This window comes from Periophthalmus magnuspinnatus, chromosome 8 (genome assembly GCF_009829125.3).
Source record: "Periophthalmus magnuspinnatus isolate fPerMag1 chromosome 8, fPerMag1.2.pri, whole genome shotgun sequence".
NCBI lineage: Eukaryota > Metazoa > Chordata > Actinopteri > Gobiiformes > Gobiidae > Periophthalmus > Periophthalmus magnuspinnatus.
The window spans coordinates 15,277,625-15,299,451 of NC_047133.1; the positions used below are offsets into that span (position 1 = coordinate 15,277,625).

Consider the following 21,827-nt stretch of genomic DNA (forward strand, 5'->3'; position numbering starts at 1 on the left):
TCCTATTACCCTGCGGGATTAGTTTTATTTATGTATTTAAACCCTTTTTGTTGTTGTGTTCCGGTCAGGTGGCGCAGGTGGGCGGGCCTCTGTGCTGATGTAAACACAGCCGTGTCCAGCCCCGTAGCTCTCGTAGCTATCGTAGCTCCCGTAGCTCCGTGACAGCGGTGACAGCGGCCTCACGGAGCTTAACCCGAACGTGTCCATCTGTTGGCGGAAGAGCAGGCGCCTGGAGCCCGAGCCGCGGCCATGGAGCTCTACATCAGCCTCAAGGTCAATTTCCGAGGCAACTCCAAGAGCTTCCTGCTGTCGGGCTCCGAGACCAAGAGCTGGGAGTCTCTGGAGGCCATGGTAAGCAGCGGAGCGGGCCTGGCTCTCTCTCACGGCGAGCGGAGGTTCTTCTGCCTCGGCTTAGAGGAGGTCCAGACGGAGGATGTCTCTGGATGCACCTCCTGACCCGCAGACAGGCTAACCTCGTCTGTTGTGGCCTCTTTTTAGAGCAGTGCTGGCGGGCTCCTCAGGATTAAGTGAACATCTCTGATTATCACAATGAGCTGTCGTCATGGAAACAACATCATGAATTATTTTTATCCATTTTAGTTGCACGTTTGCGCCATAACTTGCGTTCAAGATCTAGGATTAGGATGCTATTAAAGTGTTGGATAGCACTAATGGTTTATTAGCTAATTCTATTAACATTATTACCACACCATTATTCTTAGATTGTATTGTAGCTCACCCCAAATCATTATTTATACATTTTTACAAAAAATAATGATTTCACGTTAGGTTATTTTTGCAGGCAGAAGATGCTGAACTGTGTGCCATTCTGCAATCTCACAGTTAAACAGGAAATTCCTCCATTGAGTTCTGACATGTCTTTCAGCTCAGTTTAAACTAGGGTCACATGGAGCAGAGGATGTAGAGGGTAAGGTCAGATTGGGTAGAGGAGAGGGTCCGATGGAGGAGAGGATGCAGCGAGGGTCAGATGGAGTAAAGGATGCAGAGAAGAGGGTCAGAGGATCAGATGATGCACTGGAGAGAGTCAGACGGAGCAGAGGCGAGAGTCAGATGGAGAAGTGTGTAGGAATGCACCGATACCAGCATCGGTTCGATACCAGGTGCCAATACTCGTACTCGTTCTCGTCAATGGGCTGCTGATATCAAGAGCAGATACTGTAACTGCACTGTGTCTTATTTGACGCTCACAGCTGATCTCTCAGATGAGCAGTACCCGCTGAGCAGATGAGACCATAAAGAAGCACATTAACTGTTGTGCACATTAAGCTCATCTTTAATCATGTGTTTGTCACATGAATTGTAAAAATATTTAGGACTCTTAAAGGTTTTTACAGTTCAGAAAGTATATCAACATAGTGCTTGTGTTTACTACAGTAGCATGTTGACTTGGCAAAGTGACGCTGATGATTATTTGCTTGTGCATGCACTGTACCTTATTATAATTGACAAACAAATTTAGCGACTGACTAGAGCTCAGAACCTTTAAAAGAGCCATAGAATGTCCATATTGGTGAAAGTATGGCCTTGATAAAAGTAAGATCGCAGTCACTGTTATGCTAACAGTGGTGTGTTAGCAGTTAGTGCGGAGGGCTGTCGGCAAAGACGAAATGGTACATTTTAAAGCCAGGTGCTTATCTGTAAATAAATCACATTGAAATTATACTGAACTACACTTATTTCAGTAGAAATTTGAAAGAGCCCATCAAATAAATATTCTAAGATGAAAAATTAGGTTATACTATAAAAATCCCATGAAATTAATTAGATTTACCATTGTAATCAAACCTCTGTAAAAAAATATATATATATGGTATCGGTACTCAGTATTGGAAAGTAGTCCAAATTAAGTACTCCTACTCATACTTGTTTTGAGGCGAGGGTCAGATGGAGCAGAGGATTCAGAGGAGCGGGTCAAGATGGAGCAGATAATATTACTTTACCTTATTATAGCCTTTCATCCATCCATCCATCTATCTATTTTCTTCTGCTTATCCGGGGCCCGGTCATGGGGGAAGCAGTCTAAGCAAGGACTCCCAGACTTCCCTCATCCCAGACACATCCTCTAGCTCCTCTGGTTGGACCTCAAGGTGTTCCCAGGCCAGCCGAGAGATATAGTCCCTCCAGCGCGTCCTAGGTCTTCCCTGGGGCCTCCTCCCGTGGGACATGACTGGAACACCTCCCAAGGCATCCAGGAGGCATCCTGAACAGATGCCTGAGCCACCTTAGCTGGCTTCTCTCGACGTGGAGGAACAGCGGCTCTACTCCAAGCTCCTCATGCGTGACTGAGCTCCTCACCCTATCCCTAAGGGAGCACCCAGCTACCCTGCCAAGGAACCTCATTTCGACCACTTGTATCCATGACCTTGTGCTTTTGGTCATTACCCAAAGCTCATGACCATAGGTGAGGGTAGGACCGTAGATTGACCGGTAAATCGAGAACTTTGCCTTTCGGCTCAGCACCTTCTTTACCACAACAGTCCGATAAAGCGACCGCATCACTGCAGACACTGCACTGAACCGTCTGTAAATTTCGCGCTCTATCCTTCCCTCACTTGTGAACAAGACCCTGAAATACTTGAACTCGTCCATTTGAGGCAAGGACTCCCGAACTGGAGAGGGCAAGCCACCTTTTTCTGGTCGAGAAACATGGCCTCGGATTTGGAAGAGCTGATTCTCATCCCAGCCGCTTCACATTCGGCTGCAAACTGCCCCAGTGCCTGATGAAGGTCCTGGGTCAATGAAGCCATCAGGACAACATCATCTGCAAACAGCAGAGATGATATCCTGTGGTTCCCAAACTAGACCCCCTCCAGCCCCTGACTGCACCTAGAAATTCTGTCCATAAATACAATGAACAGAATCGGTAACAAAGGGCAGCCCTGGTGGAGTCCAGCATGCAGCGGGAACAGGTCTGACTTACTGCTGTCATACAGGGACCGACAGCCCTTAGCAATGGCCCCGCACACTGTACTCCCAGAGGATCCCACAAAGGGCACCACGAGGGACACGGTCAAATGCGTACTCCAGTTCCACAAAGCACATGTGGACCGGTTGGGCAAACTCCCGTGAACCCTCAAGGACTCGATAATATAAACCTGGTGCAGTATTCTGCCACTGGGACGAGAACCACACTCTTTAGGAGGAGCAGAGTATAGCTTTTAAATGACCATTGAAATTACAATGTTAATTTGATTGGAATAATTCTCCAGATTCTCAAATGAGTAACATTGGTGTTAAAAAGCACATGTCTTATGTCATGTTTTTGTGATGTCCATTTCAGATGAAACGTTCCTTTGGGCTGTGTAGTCTGCAGCTTACCTACTATGATGAGGAGAACGAGGAGGTTAGAACTATCATTTTAATTTTCAGAATAATTCTTTTGAAAAAAACAAATAAAACATAATCTGATGGTCTTGTAATGTCTCTCTTTACCAGGAGATGATCAACAACCAAGGTATGTACACCTCCACATTCCAGCATCCACTCTTAAAGCAGACATTTTGTGCTTGTGTCTGCTATATTATAATCTGCTAGTTTCTGCTAGTTATAATCTATGACACCCGTCGATCATTATGTTATAGTTTGGACATTTTAAATCACAATATTGAATGGCTTACTAAAAGAAACAAGTCTGCTGATTTCCGCGTTAGAAAACGGTGGAGCCCAGTGGGAGCTGGCGTCGCCATAAACGTCATCACAACAGCGGGTGCTGAAGTTGCCAGCCCCTTCTATGGACAGCTGCACATCACGTTAGCGAGTAGCAGATTTTTTTCACTTGAATGAGGCAAAAGATTATCACATGGTTAAAATCTTTTAAGTGTCAATTTTGCATAATAGTCCTGCTTTAAAGATGCACTATGTAACTTTGTGGTGTTGGGTCTGCCATGGAGATGTATTTCCTTTGCCTGGAATGTTCCACACTATGTTATTAGACTTGACTATCTTGCATTTATTCAGTTGCATGTTTTTTATTGCTAGAAATATACTTGGCCCAGTGTCACCATCTTGTATCACAGAGATACAGAAGATTAATGCTACACTGTAGAAAATTCCAGGCAAAGCAAACAAATCTCCATGGAGAAAAGTGGTTTGCATACCCCTGACCAGAAAAGTTGAATAGTGCACCTCTAATGCAGCCTCAGTAATGCAACTACACAATATATATGTAGAAACAGCTTTATGTTGGCGTGAGAGTCAAAATGTACCGCTTTAGTACTATAAAAAATGAATGTGATATTTACAAAATTTAAAATATGATTTGTGTTTTCATTCTAGTGGATTATGAAGAGGCACTGAAGGTAAGACTATTTTGCAAACTCTATGGGCATCCTTGAAAAATCAGAGAAGGTAGATAAAAAAATCTTATTATTAAAAAAAAATCGTGTTACTCAAAAATGATATTACTCAAGTAGAAGTACAAAGTAGTAGAACATTTCTCGTTTGAGGAAACTACTCAGTGTAACTGTAAGAGTGATCTGGACATAATTTCTTATCATTTGAAGTTAATGTAATTGGAAAGACAAAATATCAAATACTCTGTACAAAATGCAGTATTTTATCTTTTGTCACTTGTAGACTTACAGTGGGAAGAGTTACCACAACTTCTACTGAAGTAAGAGTACTATTACACTGTACAATATATTACTCATGTAAGAGTACTGTTACTCTGTACAATATATTACTCATGTAAGAGTACTGTTACACTGTACAATATATTACACGGGTAAGAATATTGTTACACTGTGCAAAATATCACTCATGTAATAGTACTGTTATACTGTATATCACTCAAGTAAGAGTACTGTTATACTGCGCAATATATTGCTCATGTAATAGTACTGCTACACTCTGTAATACATTACTGAAATAGGACTTAAAGTATGAGGTCTGAAAACAAAGCATTAACAATGTTTCAAATAAATGTATTTGAGTCTTGGTTGTAATGTTTATAAATGCCTTGCCTAAAATTTTGGTGAAAAATGTGAAAGTATTTTTATTCATATCCTTGCCGAAAAATGGCAAGGATGTGAATAATTTAAGGATTTGGGAATCTCATAAATGTGTCACTTTGAGGCTCCCGCAAAGCCTAAAGTTCCCAGGACAAGTGGAGACCAGGCCAGTATCCTTCATATGTGTTCTTTCAGAGTGCAGCCAAGCAGGGAAACCGGCTGCAGATCAATGTGTATGAGGTGCGAGGACAACAGACCCGTGTGAGCACCACCAAAGCCAGCGCCACCGAACCCAAGAGAGGCTTCAGACCTCCACAACCATGTCCTGCCCTGGCCCAAGTGGTCAGCCGTAAGGTCCAGGCAGCTGTTCCCGACCAAGGCATGGTGAGTGTCAGCCATAGCTAATAAATGAATAAATAAGCACATTTATTACAGTTGAAATCTGAAGTTTACATACTCTTTATAAAAAGACACATGGACTTTTTTTCTCACTGTCTGACTTGGAAATCAGACGAAATTATTTCTATTTGCTAAATTCCAGAATAATGAGAAAAGATTTTTTTTTGGACAATTTTTCATTACTTTCTTCAAAGTCAGATGCTCACATACATTTCATTAGTATTTGGTCTTTGGTCTTTAAACTGTATGACTTGGATCAAACGTTTTGGATATCCTTCCACCAGCGTCTCACAATAATTGGCAGGAATTTTGGCCCATTCCTCCTGACAAAACTGGTGTAACTGAGCCATGTTTGTTGGCCACCTTGCTCACAGAGGCCTTTTCAGGTCTGCCCATACATTTTCAATTGGATTAAAATCAAGATTTTGTGATGGCCACTCCAAAAAGTTGACTTTGTTGTCCTTCCACTTTGTAACAAGTTTGGCAGTATGCTTCAGGTCATTGTCCATTTGGAAGATCCATTTGTGCCCAAACTTTAACTTCCTGGCTAATGCTTTGAGATGGCGCTTCCGTATTTCTACATGATTTTCTCAGGATGTACTCATGATGCCATCTATTTTGTACTGCCACCTCCGTATTTCACAGTTGGAATGGTGTTCTCAGGCTTGCAAGCTTTCCCCTTTTTCCTCCAAAGGTAACAATGCTCATTATGTTCAATTTTTGTTTCATCCAACCATAGAATGTGTCTCCAAAAATTAAGGTCTTTGTCCCTGTGTCCATTTGCAAACTGTTACCTGGCTTTGTTTCTTTTGGGGTAATGGTTTGCCCCTGGCAAAGTGTCCTTTCAGCCCAAGTTGGTACAGTACTCGTTTCACTGTGGATAATGACACACTTACCAGCTTCAGCCAGCATCTTTACAAGGTCTTTTGCTTTTGTTCTTTTGTGAATATGCACATTTCAGACCAAACATGTTCATCTCTGAGACACAGAACCCCTCTCCTTCCTGAGCGATATGATGGCTGAACATTCCGATAGTGTTTATACCTGCATATAATAGTTTGAACATATGAATATGGCACCTTCAAGGATCTGGAAATTGCACTCAAGGATGAACCAGACTTGTGCAAGTCCACAATTGTCTTCCTGATATCTTGACTGATTTCTTTTGACTTTCCCATAATGTTGCACAAAGTAGCCGGAACATAACTGAAGTGGCTTATATCAAGAAATCCTACCAATGGCTTGAGAGAGCTGGATTGGAGGACAGCACAGAGGCACTCACCCTGGCTGCGCAGGAGGAGGCCTTGAGTACCAGAGTGATAGAGGCCCAGATCTACCACACCAGACAAGTCCCAAGGTGTAGGCTGTGCAAAGAGGCCCCTGTGACAATCCAGGACATATATTCAGGTTGTAAGATGCTGGCAGGGAAAGCATACATGGAGCCTTATAACCAAGGGGCAGGCATAGTGTACAGAAATAAATGGTACAGAATACAAACTGGAGCCCCCTGGGTCAAGGTAGGAAACGCCTCCAAAGGTAGTGAAGAATGATCGAGTCAAGATCCTGCGTGACTTTCAGATACAGACTGACAGAATGGTGATGGACCAACCGGACATTGTGGTGGTGGATAAACAACAGAGCAAAGTCGCTGTGGTGGACATTGCAGTACCAAGTGATGGGAACATCAGGAAAAAGGAACATGAGAAACTAGAGAAATACTAGGGGCTGAAAGAAGAGCTGGAGAAGACCTGGAAGGTGAAGGTGTCAGTGTTGCTCGTGGTCATTGGTGCAGTCATGGTAGTGACCCCCAAACTGGAGGAGTGGCTACAGCAGATCCCAGGAAAAACATCAGACATCTCAGTCCAGAAAAGTGCAGTACTAGGAACAGCAAAGATACTGAGCAGGACCCTCAGCTCCCAGGCCAGGGGATGAGACCACCCCCCCCCCCCCCCCCCCCCCCCCACCACACACACACACACACACACACACATATATATATAAAATCATTGCTTCGCGGTGATGTGTAACCTGCGGTCGCAAGGAGTGGCGAGGGCCTTTATCACTTTGATGATGTTTGTGTTGGTCAGATGATCCTGAAGGAGATGAAGGGCACCAAAGAAGAAGACAAAACTCCTCCAGCCTGGTTCACATCCTACATGGAGAAGGTCAGAGCAGCATCCCCTACTGTCTGCAGAGGAGATAATGGGGCTTATAGAAATTTTAAATGACTCTAAAAGGTAGACTTAATCTAATCAGAGCTACTTCTTACTGTGCAGTTCAAGGACCAGGTGGTGCGAGAGGCCGTGGAGAAGATTTGCAGGGAGTTCTCAGGACAGTGCTGCATCCATAAACCAGTGGGTGGAGCTACAGCGAGCGGGGCGGCAGCCTCTGGGCGCGGGGAGACTGCGGGAGCAACTGAGCCTCCTATGGTCCCTGAGGTGTCCTCTTCTGCCCTACCTGGAGTCCCAACCTCTGCCACACCGTCCTGCTCTGCCTGCAGGGGGCAGACCACCGGAGGAGGATACCAGTGCAGGTGAGGATGTGTTGGGGAAAGGGGGAGGTAAGTTTCCACTCTCTGACCTCCTGTGTCTGTGCTTAGTGTCTGCACTGCCTGCACTCTATGTGAGCCCTGCAGCTTCTCCCATGACCCAAGCCACAACCTGGTGAGGGCGCGTACACCTCTGTCCATCCCCGAGCACGGCTCTCCGGCTCCGGACCACAGCCGGTACAGTACTCCTCTCCCCTTCTGATTGCTCTGATCCCCTGTTCCACTGCACACAACCTGTATGTGACCAGTCCTGTGTTTAGGTTTTATCGTCGTGGAGACCGCAGTTTTCGCAAAGCAGAGAAGCAGCGGCTCAAAGCAGAAAAGCGCCTGCTCAAAGCCGAGGTCAAAGAGATCCGCAAGCAGCTGAGGATGGAGAGGCGCGGCATACAGTGGAGTTCCACCCACCGGGAAGGATGCTCCTCCCCCGTCCTGCTGCAGCCCCGCGCGACTCAGCACACCAGCCCTGAGTAAGTCTTACAAACCAGTAAGTCCTACACAACAGCCCGAGTAAGTCCTACTCACCAGTTATTGTTACTCACCTTTTACAGTATTTATCTTTATTCATACAGGGGAATCCAATGAGAGAACTCGACTCTCTTTTTCATGGTTGCCTTATTTAAAATACAATACAAAAAGAAAAAACAAACAAAACAAACAAGTCCATAACAGCATACCTCCTACACACAGACAGACACATGCTTACCTGCACAGACAGAGGGAGGCGAAGACTGCCTGATATTAAATTGGCCTTGTCAGATGAACTTGTCAAACAGCAACTCTGCAGCGCCCATTCATACAAATAAACATGATCCAAGTGATTTGGTTTTTTTTCCTAATTCCAAACACTTTTACTTGCACCGCGGACTGCGTTTGGTCGACCATGTTCAAACTGCAAGTGCCTTACTCCAAAGTGCGAGTGAAGCCACCTGTTAAAAGCATGCTCGGAGTGGGGTTTTAATGCGGTCCAGAATGCGACTGTGGTGTTTGCACCAGCCCAAGCACACCACTAAAAAATGCTCTTTTATGTTGACCTAACTAGTGGTAGTGTGAAAATGACCTTACACAACATAAGTTCTGCACGGCATAAGTTCTGCACGGCATAAGTTCCTCACGGTGTAAGTCCTACACAGCCTTCATTAGAGTTTAATTTAATACAAGTTGAACTTTGTACCTTGATGTTGCAGACGTCCAAAGCGGCCCTGCCCCCTGGCTGTCCCTGCCATGACCGCCACCTTCCTGGACGAGAACCTGCCCGACGGGACCCGCCTCCGACCGGGCACCAAGTTCATTAAATACTGGAAGATGAGAAACACCGGGAGCGTGGGTTGGACTCAAGATACCAAGGTACGGACGGAGGTCAGACTAATGTGGTTTCAAGTGTGGTCATAGGTCTTGTCTCTGGTCTGGTCACTGGTCTGGTCTCTAGGCTGGTCTTGGTGCTTGTGAGAGCTCAGTATTGTGTGTCAGAGATTTTTTTTTTTTCAAAAGACAGAAAGACAGTCAGTAATTTCAACTGGTTGAAGATCAGGCAGTTGCCTATACTTTTACATAGTATAAGCAACTGCCTGATCTTCAACCAGTTGAAATTACTATATATATATATATATATATATATATATATATAAATAAAATATACAACTGCCCGCAACAAGACAATGGTCTTGTTGCGGGCAGTTACAACCCTTTTTGCATCCTTGTTTAAACTTATTGCTGCTGTCGTCCTTATGCTGTTTTCCTACAGCTTCTACCTTCCCATAGCATGTCTAGAAGTCTTTTTCTGAGATGGTTAGCATCTTCCTCGCCCTTTTTGGCGCGGACGTAGGTGCCTCTGTCGCTGCAGAACATTTCATGCGTTTTGTCGGGGAGAAAACCTGCAAACATACAGCACTTCAGAGTCACAGTGCGATCGAACTTTCATGTAAATTTGTCAAGCTGAAAGCATTCTGTACTGTACAGGAGACACGGCATGTTCCTTAGCTGATCAGGACGCAGAACACAATGCAAAAAAAGCATGCAAAATTGCACACAAAATTGCACACAAAAAATCCGTAAAACAGCAAGACCACAAAAAGTGAACCGCGAGATAGTGAGGGACCACTGTATATATATAATATAATCACACATATATGTTAATTAGAATTGATATTTGTGTAACATATTGCATGTCTAATAACAGTATAGATACCTACATTTGTATTGTGTCAGTATCAGCACTTCAATACTGATACTCCCATCTCTAGTCTCTGGTCTGGTTTTTGGTCTGGACTCAGTATTGTGTGTGTTGCAGCTGAAGTTTATGTGGGGGAACCTGGCAGTGGGCTCAGGGGAGCGCTGGAGAGAGGTGTCTGTGCCCTTCCTTCAGCCTGGCCAGGTAAGCCTACATACTCCAAACTAGTCACTTACGAGATTTGTAAAAGAAAAGTCAAATTTTCCCAAAATGTACCCAAAAGTATCACATCTCTTGTTGCAACATCACATGTTGCAGAGACAAATAACAACATGTTAATAATATGACATATGTGATCATTTATTTCTGAAAACCAGTCTCTTTAAGAAAAGACACTACAGTTATGTGTGCTTTGCTGACTTGAATTGACCTGACCTGCGCTGCCTGTCTCCTGTAGGTGGGGGTAGTGAGCGTGGCCCTGTGTGCGCCTCCTGTGGAAGGCTCCTACACATCCCATTGGCGCCTGGCTCATGCTGGGGAGCAGTTTGGGCCCCGGGTGTGGTGCAGCATCGTGGTTGACCCCCTGGCCCCTGCCCCTGTCATTGCCGATGGGATCCTGGTATCCCCGTGTGTCACCCCACAGGTAAGGTCAGAGGTCAGGGGCTGTATCAGGAGAGACAACATGATTTTTAAAGGTGCACCGTGCGGATTCTCCATGAAGTTAAGGTACCTGTTTCTGTGGAGATCTTTGCCTGCAATGCTCCACAGTATGGCATTAACATTTTTATCTACATGGAGACAAGGAGATAATACTACCAAGCCACATTATAGGTCAAATGGAGTGGAGAGGGGACCCCACTCCACAAATTTTAGGTGCAAATTTGTTCACATAATTGACTAAATGAAAACTACATATGTTTAACACCATAATGTGGAACATTCCAGGCAAAGCAATTACCGGTACATCTCCAGGGAGACAAGCACTTGACGGACCCCTCACTAGAAAAGTTACATAGTGCACCTTTAAACGTCAGATCTGTGGTGAGCCCATTGTCAATAAGAATGCATGTTTTTCAAGGTGTTTTTAACACACAAAAAAAGAAACACATGTAATTGAATATGCAGGATAAATAAGTTTAATGCCAAATTGTGTAACGTGCCAGTCAAAGCAGGAGACAAGCAGCTGGAAAAGTTACACAGTGCACCTTTAACCTAGTTTTGTTGCTCTCACGTGATGTAACATTCTTGCAGTCTATATTTTAATATTATAAACTGAAATAAAAAATATGGATAAAATGCTTATACCTCTGTAATTATTTATAGATTAGTTCATTTGTGTCTGTTTTATGTAAATATGTAAAGTATTTTTTGTCAAAAGGTTTATTCAAAAGTGGTACATGGTAAAGCACAAGATAACTGAGATTTTGGAAAAATTCATGGAGACATTCCATGGAGAAATTAGAATGTTACACAGTATGTCCTTAGTGCTATCTATCTTGTATTTATCCAATTACTAAATTACTCAAAAATACCTGTACAAAAACTGCATTCCAAGTTTAATGCCATACAGTGAAACATTCCAGGCAAAGCACCGATAAAGTTACATAGGGCACTTTTAAATACTGCCATTTGCCTGAGATTCTAAACCTGACATTTGTCAGCAGGGCAGGAATCCCATCCACAAGGAGAAGCTGTGTGCCGCTGCAGCGCCCCCTCTGCTGTCTGTGGACCAAGAGGAGTACTGCATCCCCTCAGTGGAGCTGCTCACCGCTCAGGTACTTGTGATGTGATTTGTTGCAGTTCCTTAGAGAAGACCTACTATGAAAAATCTGCTTTTCAGTGCTTTCAACGATGCCATAGTTGTTTCCCCTTCCCATTTACTCTGAATCGTGCATGTTTGAGCACTCTAAGCGCTTGTTTTCAAGATGCCATATAGCCAATAAACTCCTGTTTTCACTGCCGCCGGCATACGTCCACTGCTTCTCCAATTTTATTCTCTTAATCGTTGTTACATTTAGCATCACATAGTCATTTTGGTACAACTAAAAAAATCAGCTACTCTCTAGATCAATCTGCAGTTCTCCATAGGAGAGGCCAACAACTTCATGGTTCTTTGTTGTGATGACATTTTACAGTGATGTCTTTCATTAGGCATTGCATTTGCTTGAAATAAATAAATAATGAAAATGAAATGTAGAAACACAAACTATGTTTTAATATTTTTTTAATGATATTAAAATGAAGTTTTCTCATATTCATATTGATTGAACACAATTTTTATTTTATTTGATTATGTCTACTAGAACATATAATATTGTATTTCAATATTAATTTTCTGAAAATAAACAGTACAGACTTTTTATTATTAAACACACAGAATGCTCACAGGTCTTCCTCCCAAGTCTTCCGTCTGTTCCATTCCTCATTTCTCTTTTACTGACAGAAGATTGGCAGTCCATTAAAAAGACCAAACTGATTGCGATAAAAAATACAAAATGGATTTAAACAACATATTTTCAGGAGCAATATGAGCGTTCATGGTCCTGTTTAGTTGTTTGATTTTCAACAAAAAGGTGAGAGTGACTGAAAAGCTGTTAGCTAATGCTAACTAAGTAGTAACTGTAATTTTATGTGTGAGAGAATTGTTTAGGAGTGCAAATCATCTCACCTATTGTAGTTCCAACTAAATCAGTTCTTCAGATTGTGTTAAAATATAGTCTAATAGAGCAGTAGTGCCTTCAGTTAGTGTTACACCCCCAGGGAATGTTGATGTTGATGATTTCAGCTACAAAGTATTAATTGTCCACTACCCCTCATGTGGGACTCATGACACAGTGACACATGTGTATGTTACAGGACCTGCTGTCCTTTGAGCTGCTCGACATCAACATTGTACAGGAGCTCGAGAGTGTCCCCAACAGCTCACCTGCAGGTGAGTGAGGGGGATTACAGCAGTACCCTCAGCATGTTCACTCAATGAAGCAATGCATTCTGAATATGGATTTAGATTTGAGTAAGATTTCTACGTTTGTAGTAAAGTTTGTATGCTGGTTTCAGTATTATTTAGTTAAATATTTGAGTAATATTCCTCACATTATACACAGATATTTATTCTTAAAAATATAGGATCCAATCAAAAACACAAGCCCACACATCTAGAGCAAGAAATACTAAGCACTAAACCAAGTTTTGTTTTTGCTACTGAACTGTATATGGTGTTGTAATAGCATTATAAACGGTTCCTAGTAATTTAAAAACTATTTTAGCTATAACTAGTTAACAGTTATTTATTTATTTTATTTATTTATTAGTTTATTTGAAGGGACAGTGTGCAAAAAAACATTAATAGATGCTTTGCACCAGATTATAGCCGAAGCTAGTTTCCGTCTGTAGTCCCTGAACAGGTGAAAAAATACAATACAATATAAAATATAAGCAATATAATACAATACAGGAATTAAAGTGCAGGACATAAACAATACAATATAAAATATATGCAACATAATACAATACAGGAGCTAAAGTGCAGGACATAAACAACAAATAACAGAATAAATACAGTGTAGTTGCTATCAGATGATACCCACGAGGGTAGCATCTGATAGCGCTGTACCTTATTGATATTGTGAATGTAAACAAGACAGTAATATGACACTCAAACAGTACAATAACACTCATGATCTGGTAATCTAGTGGCCATCAGATGGTACCCACGAGGGTAACATCTGATGGCCGAATACTCGTCTGGTATTGTTAGTGTGAGCAGGACTGATGGTCAAGAAGCCAGTATTCTTATATAGTTATTAGTAGTTATAGGAAAAGCTCAATTAAATTCTGTCAACTGGACAAAAGTTTTAGAGTGAAGACATTTCACCAGTCATCCAAGCAGCTTCTTCAGTTCTGGCCAGATTGCTGGTGGGCAACTGGCTTAGTGCTCTGAAACCTGACCGGACAAAGCTTTAGTCCAGTTGCCAAAATATTTTTTTTCTTTTGGTATGGATTATACCTGGATGAATCAGGGATTAGGCAGTCATCCTGCAAATTAGGTAAATTCTCATCTTTCGGGGCAAAAAAACTGTGTGCTGCCTTTAGTGGCTTCTGCATTTTCAAGTACTACATGGCATCACAAAAGACTGCCTTGATTACAGCCAGGGTGCAGGGGTAGAGTTTGAAGTGTGGATACCTGTTAGACCAATCACACTGCTCCTCATTTATCCAGACACCTCCTCCCCCCTGACTTTCCTCTTTAGTCCTCCTGGTGCTGGAGGTTTAGCAGCTCTAATTGTAATGTGGTTCTGGGTGGTGTTTCAGACCAGTAGGTTACGCCAGCAGGCCAAGTTACAAGTCAGATCTGTGTTCATGGGAACGATATAGTATATCTGTAAATGAATAAATGCAAGGTATCTATGTTTAATTATTATACTATGGAACAAAGTAAGAACATATACATGGAGACAAGCAGATCACAGACCATGAAAATCACATAGTGCACCTTTAACTGGTCAAAATGACTAAAAAGATCCTAGCTATTTTAACTTGAGAGGATTATAGTTTGCAGTGTGGACAGAACCAAATTAGATCAGTTTGGTTCAGACCTGACTCCTGCCTCTCTCCTCTGCCTCTAGACTGTCCCCTGCAGGACAAAGGTGGTCCTACACTGGGCTTGATCCAGGAGGAAGCTGAAGTCATCAACAGCATCATGGGTAAGCACACTCACACCATGGACTCTAGAGATCAGGACCCAGGACCTGATCATGGCTACCCATTAAAATCAATGGGTTGTGTTCATTGGCATATGTCTCTAGTTTAGCTTTTAGCCGCTAGGTGCATCTGGTCCTGTCCTGCCCATCGACCATGCATAGTTGAGCTACCCCCCTTGAGACTTTGCACGACAAGAGCGAGTGAAGCAACCGCGAAGGAAGGCAGGGGAGTAATAAATAAATGATAATGTTTATGCTTCGAGAGCACTTTTGAGCCATGTCCTAAACCTGTTCATGACAGTTTAGTTTGGTTAGAGCAGTCACATGGTACGACATGAACGAGCATGTGAGCAATATGAACAATCAGTCCTTAAGCTTAGCAAGAGTGGATATAGAGTGTAGCCAAAGCTAAGCTAAATAAGTAAAAAATGCCACAAAGTTTAATCTTTGTGAAAGCTGTAGGTTCCTTGTCAGCCATTGTCAGTCATTCTTAAACTGTTTGTATTAACCTGTTCTACATGATCCTGGTGTTTTTATTTCACAATTTTGTTCTATTAAGAATTGAACATTAATAACAGACCAATCAGGTGTCTTCTTTCCCGTGGTCACTCCCAGTAGCATTAGCAACAGGAGTGATCATCAGTTATCATGGTTTATTGTCAAGTGCCCACTCCCCACTCCAAACCAGCAATGTGGGCAAGACGGGGCAAAACCCTTCAACAACCCTGCTTCTGATTGGTTGTTTGGTTGCACATCCGGATTTCCAAATATGGGTCTTGATTGCAGATGAGAATTTCTAGCCTTGATTGGTTTATCTGGCTTGAGCTGAACACTCCCTCAATCCACTTCTATTGTACAGTCTATGGCTCAGTTGCTTACTTTATCAACATTTTTGAACATTACTATTACCAGTCAGTTTAATCTATATTTTAAAATAAAAATGTAGTGTAGTGAAGACATTCTCTTTACTCTGAGCAGAACAACCTCTCTGACCCTCTCTGTTTTATGTTCTATTATATAACACTGAAAGGCTGACTCACTGGTCCCTTACTCTGTGACCCTTAGACATGACACACACAGCTGCTTCAGGGGCCACAGCTCCAGGGCCATCTGGGGTCCCAGCGCAGGAGGAGGGCCAGGAGGATCTAAGCAGCTCTCAATTTGTGTGTGAAACCGTCATCCGCTCTATGCCACTGGAGAAGGTCCCTGAATCCAGACCTGTCCCAGAGCCCCGGCCAGGAGCCACAGAGGCCCCAGGGGTCAAAGACAGTGGTGAGTGTGCACAATAGCGTGTGGTCAGTGGTCTGCTGGCACCCTCAGGTGTGCTCTTCCCTTTGGTTTGACTCTTGTCTTCTCTATATCTGTGTGTCCCTGAGCTCACACAGTGCCCTTGTCTTCAGCTGTGAAGAGTCTGAAGAGCCCAGGAACCAGCCCGTCCAAACTCCCAGCCCCTCTTCAGGCTCTGTCTGTGGTCCCCGCTCTTGCTGTGGGCCCCTGCTCTGCTCAGGGGCCCCGCTCTGTGCCCACCCACCTACAGGCCCCAGCCACAGCTGCAGGTATGAGGCAGACTAAATGATGACATAGACTTACCCAAAGCTAATACTGGTTCCTGATGTGTGATGTCACAGATGAGGGGGGCCAGTGCACTATGAAGAGCCTCTGTCTGGGGCCCACACAGGGGCACCAGCACACTGACAGGACCAGAAGCCGCTCCTCCTCCACCTCCTCAGAGGACTATATCATCGTCCTACCTGACTGCTTCGACACCAGCCGACCCCTGGGGGACTCCATGTACAGGTGAGCTACCACCTGTCTAAAGATCAGTGGTCCATCTTCTGGTCCGTTGTCACGAATCTGCACAACTTGATATTGTACTCTTCTGCATGAGTTATCTGTTTGACTTATATGCATTTGTTTTATAGCTCTGCTCTGTCACAGCCTGGAGATGTTCCTGCTAGAACCCCCACTGACCCCTCTGCTGATGCCTCAGCTGACTCCTCTGCTGACCAGTTTGCTGACCCATCCGCTGACCCTCCTGGTCCCTCTGCTGTCTCTGGGGCCCCTGACAGAGGCCCGTCCCCCAGCAGTGCTAACGACATGCTGTGCACCTCCCAGACACTGGACCAGGAGCCACTGACTCCAGAGGTGGTGGCTCCCCCTATGGCTCCCAGGTCAGCATCATCTCTCCTCAACACTGATCACTCTGTCACTGGATACTTTTTTATCTAAAGAACTGCAACCTTTTCAGTTTGCTATATAATAATTGTGTCAGTTGCACTTTTGATGTGATTTTGTTGTGATTAATTGTGCAACCATTATTATTGTGATTGGGTTTTTTGGGGGGTTTTTTTATAATGTGTAAATTGTGTTATTGTGTGCCCTCCAGGTCGGACAGCCCTGATGCAACTGAGCCTCAGAGCGCTGCTGCAGACAGGGACATAGAGGACTGTGATGCACCGGACACTCCCCAGGGTACGGAGCATGTCTCATACTCCAGTGCTCCCAGTGTGCACAGGTCTGATCCTCTCTGCTCTCAGTGTGCACAGGTCTGATCCTCTCTGCTCTCAGTGTGCACAGGTCTAACCCTCTCTGCTCTCAGTGTGCAGTCTGAACCTTTCTGACCCTCCCTGCACCCAGTGTGCACAGGTCTGGCCCTCTGCTACCAGTGTGCACAGGCCTGACTTTCTGCTCTCAGTATGTACAGGTCTGACCCTCTGCTCCTAGTGTGGTCAGGTCTGACCTTCTTTGACCCTCTGCTCCCAGTCTTCACAGGTCTGACTCTCTGCTCCCAATGTGCACAGGTCTGACCATGTCTCGCATCATTCAGAACAAAATATGTAACTTCTTTTACCTGCGATAAACAAGAGTTAATGCTGTGATTGTTATGTCTGCAGAAATCCAGCTGTTTGTTGGTTTATTTTCTTCCTTTTCTTCCTTTTTTTACTCCTAAACTGCCATATTTAGCTTGACATGGATGGGTCATGCATCTCTCTGATTGGTTGATCCACCTGTCAGCCACACTCTCTGGAATCAGGGAGACAGGATACGTTTTCAGACCCACTTGTTTTTCCTAAAGCTTTGTCAAAACATGTGGTTTTGGCTGGACAGGTGAGGTCTGACCCATGTTTCTTCCTCCACAGTCTCTAACTCTGGCCAGGATCAGGTTGATGGAAGAGAACCTTCTATAGAGCCAGAGCAGGAGCCTTCAGAAGATCCCAGGTATCATTCCAAGCAGATCCCAGGCAAATCTCACTCTTACTGTTACGGTGTGTTATCCAGGCAATACTAATGCTTGTTAAATGGGGGGTATGTAGCTTACACCCTCACATACATGTTTTTCTCATTCTCAGTATATGAACAGGCCATGCCTCAAGAGTCATTTTAGGTTTAAATCAATTGGATATCAACATTGAAACTGGCAACCCACAACTAACAACAATCCTTGTGTTTCCTTTGCTCCTCTGATAGCGACACAGGGCTGACTAGTGGGCTGGTCAAAGGAGCACTGTCTGTGGCAGCATCTGCTTACAAGGCTCTGTTCACCGGACAGGGCCCCCCTCAGGTCAGTCTGCTCAACTGTACCCTCAGCAGATAAAGGAACTACATATTTATCAGCAAATTATTAGCTGGATGGATGCTTTTTTCATTCTCAACTGATTTCTGAATTGCCTCTCCGCTGACCTTACTTGTTATGTTATGGCCTGATGGAATCACTTTATGGTATCACCTGCTTGTCTGCATAGATACTGTGGGATATTTTGATCAAAGCAGTAATATCACCATGGAGACAAGCCATCAGTGAAGGCACTGAAATATGCCATAACAAGCATCATTTCATATGTAGGACATGGCTATCACAATAATTTGATAATATTTGTGCTAACATAGAAGATGTTGAACTTTGTACCATTTGAAATTTCATGTGGATAACCTTGTTCTGTTCCTCGTGCGTGTGTGTGCATGCTAGCCGCCAGTGGACGCCTCCTCGCAGGACGCCATGCTTTCTGTCCTGCAGGAGATGGGCTTCAGGGACCGTGTTCTGAACCAGCGGCTACTTCTCAAACACACCTACAATCTGCTGGACGTGGTCAATGAACTGGTGCATCTGACTGAAGCTGAATACTGACCCCTGACCATGGCTCAGGCACAGCCCAGACACGCCCCAGGCACTCTCACCCACCAGGCTCCACTTTCTAACAGCAACCAATCAGAAGTTAGTTCAGCCTTCCCGCAATGCCTGTATCAAACTGATGAAGAGGAAGAGAAAGAAGAGGGAGTTAGCGACACTCTTTACTGTAACTAAGATTCCTTTAGAGACCAAAATATGCCCAACTCTTAGATCATTATTTTGTATTAACAGTATTTGACTGTTATTTGAAGTTAAAGAGGGGGTATTATGCAAAATCAACTTTTTGGAGCTTTCTACCATGTTATAATGTTGTTCCCTCATCAAAAACATGCTTATTGTATCCTAGTCTTCGTTAACATACAAAAGCAAGATACAATACACTACAACTTGACAAACCTAATGCAATTTGCAGTAGTTTCATTAGCAGGATGTACAGTGATTGTGTTGCAATAGCACTCTGAAGAGGAAATCACTAAGGGAGCAAAAGATGGAGGGGACTGAAACTTATTAAACATTTTAATACATTATTTTCAACAAATATATCATTTTGAGACAATAAAAGGTAACATGGTGATCTAAATATGTGTTAGCAGTTAATACCCCACAGAAGTAAAATACCCCCTCTTTAATTTATTGCATTGTCAGTTTTTCCTTTACCACTGACAGAGGAGCACGATTCCACCTGAAAGTCATTCATATGTTTTAGTTTTGTTTTGTTTTTTTCTGAACTGTGTGTAAGTTATACATATTTATTATCTTAAATTATACAAAATAATATATTAGCTTGTAGCATTAAGTTCAGTGAGGCTAGGCTCAGAAAGGCTTATGAGATAGCGTCGAGATGTACTTTGCACATGTGAATATGTAAGTGATAATTTCCCTTAATGTGTCAATATCAGTTATCCAGAGGTTGGTAGAGTAGTCAAAAAATGTACTCAAGTAATAGTACTGCTACTTCTAAATACTATTACTAAGTACAGAATGCAGAGTGTATTACTTAAAGTACAAAGTATTGATCCAAAAATTGCTCAAGAGTAATGTAATATCTAATTGAAGTTAATGTCATTTGAAGGACAAAACTTTAAATATGAGACAAATCAAATCATATCTGAAGGAGCAGTGCAAGAACATATGTTCAGATCATTTCATATTGTCAACATTAAGCTTTTGTCACTTGTAGACTTACAGTGGGAAGAGGAACCAAAACTTTTACTCAATAAGAGTATGGTTACATTGCACAATATATTACTCAAGTAGGAGTACAGTTATACTACTGTACAATATACTACTCCCAAGAGAAGTACAATTTTACAAAAGGGGGAAAAAACTAAAATAAATGTACTTGAGTAAATGTAACTGAGTACTACCCACCTCTGATCATCTGAGTTGTGCCAATCCAAATTAAACCTTAGTTGTTTCACTGGTACTGGTACTTGTACAGGCTGGTTTAACTGAATGCATTCCCTTGTCCTGGTTTGGTCCTGGTTTGATCTAACTTGTCTCCTGATGGAGACTTGGTTAGGTACTGTTCTAGTCCTGGTTTAGTCCCAGTTAAATCAGGTGTGAGCTCAACAACTTTCCCATATAAACATGCTATAATACTGAACATTGAGCATAGTTTTATGTAATAAATAGGCGCATTTCATTGTTTTTATGGGCTTTATATCACCTGTAGTCAGTAGAGGGCTCCACACACCTAATACAAGCATTTTCGGTGGAAAGTGTAGAAAACTACTGATGGATTGGTTTATTTATTTATTTATTTGTCTCTGATCTTCTGTAAATGTGCAAAATGTGTGTGATTAAAGCACTGTACAGACACAGACATGCAGTCTTATTTCTGACCAACCCAACCCAGGACCAAATGCCAACAAACAGCCTTAAAGTGCATGACAGGAAAGACTACCGGTATTCATAACGTGTAGTTTAAAAGGGGGTATTACACAAAATCTTCTTTTTGAGCTTTGTACCGTGTTATAATGTTGCCTGAAAGATGCTTGAAGATGTTTTAGATGGCAACCATGCATGTCTCAGTAATTTAGCAATCCCTCCCAGGTACTATTTGAAGCTCTAAATTCTGTCCAATGCGCCGCAAACAAGCCTACGATATCCATGCTCCCACGTGACTATTCTCCATAAATACACAATGTATATAACAATGGTTCATCTAAATATGTGTTACTAATTAATGCTCCATAGATGTAAAATACTCCCTCTTTAACATTATTAGGGCTCAAGCAAGAATGTTGAAGAAGAATTGTTATTATTATTATTATTATTATTATTATTATTATAATCATTAGGGCCCGAGAACGAATGTGCGAGGACGGCTAGTCAGCAACTCGTTCGGCTCAGACTAAAAATCAAAAATTATTTCAGTGAGCTCTAATTTTAAATGGAACCCACGAGAAAAAAAATAATGAAAGATGGCTTAGTAGCTCCACCTCAAATATGGATTTACATTGCACCAATGGGTCCAGAACAATGTCATTGTAGACAAATGAAACTTGGCATCAAAAATAAGTGACATCAAGTCATAAAATGATATCATAGCCCTGCCCTAGACCCTACAGGAAGTCAGGCATATTGGATCAAATCTGGGATTGACAAAATCACTCATTGTAATCTTTTGACATCTCCTCCAACATTTTTCATCAAAAATACAAATTTGGCCAAACATGTGCTGTGGAAACACTGTGCTGTTCATTTATGACGGGATTGTGAAGTTGGTCTAAAAGCGCTTTTGAGTTGCTGATAATGCATTTAAGACAATATAAAAACTGAAAACACTTATAACTTTGGTTTGCAAGGAGATAGAACCAAACTTTTAAATGTATGTTGTACAGGTCCCCACTCCTTATTTGCGCAACAAAAAATGTCTTGATATCTACTGCAGGTTTTCACAATATCACTT

At 42.8% G+C, this 21,827-nt stretch overlaps 1 protein-coding gene across 3 annotated transcripts; it reads left to right on the forward strand.

Annotated features, from left to right (window-relative positions):
• Positions 1-92: 92 nt before the first annotated feature.
• Positions 93-19,608, forward strand: nbr1b (NBR1 autophagy cargo receptor b). 3 transcript variants are annotated; one of them, XM_033971464.2, is made up of 23 exons: positions 93-351; positions 3,302-3,364; positions 3,457-3,475; positions 4,297-4,319; positions 5,166-5,354; positions 7,457-7,534; positions 7,646-7,902; positions 7,969-8,094; positions 8,178-8,384; positions 9,102-9,261; positions 10,205-10,288; positions 10,542-10,727; positions 11,749-11,859; positions 12,941-13,016; positions 14,710-14,787; positions 15,850-16,056; positions 16,161-16,340; positions 16,413-16,581; positions 16,707-16,955; positions 17,171-17,256; positions 17,925-18,003; positions 18,253-18,346; positions 18,752-19,608. In XM_033971464.2, the coding sequence occupies exons 1-23, from the start codon at positions 250-252 to the stop codon at positions 18,908-18,910; spliced, it is 2,982 nt and encodes a 993-aa protein (XP_033827355.1). In that variant the 5' UTR covers positions 93-249; the 3' UTR covers positions 18,911-19,608. The 3 variants fall into 3 exon arrangements, with proteins under 3 accessions (XP_033827355.1, XP_055079763.1, XP_055079764.1); XM_055223788.1 differs by having other exon boundaries at positions 16,170-16,340; XM_055223789.1 differs by having other exon boundaries at positions 16,185-16,340.
• The last annotated feature ends 2,219 nt before the right edge of the window (positions 19,609-21,827 follow it).

Coding starts and splice junctions, on each gene's coding strand:
- nbr1b (XM_033971464.2), top strand. CDS start 250: ATGGAGCTCTACATCAGCCTCAAGGTCAATTTCCGAGGCAACTCCAAG. Junction 7,903..7,968: donor GGAGGAGGATACCAGTGCAG/GTGAGGATGTGT, acceptor GTCTGTGCTTAG/TGTCTGCACTGCCTGCACTC. Junction 18,004..18,252: donor GAGCCTTCAGAAGATCCCAG/GTATCATTCCAA, acceptor CTCCTCTGATAG/CGACACAGGGCTGACTAGTG.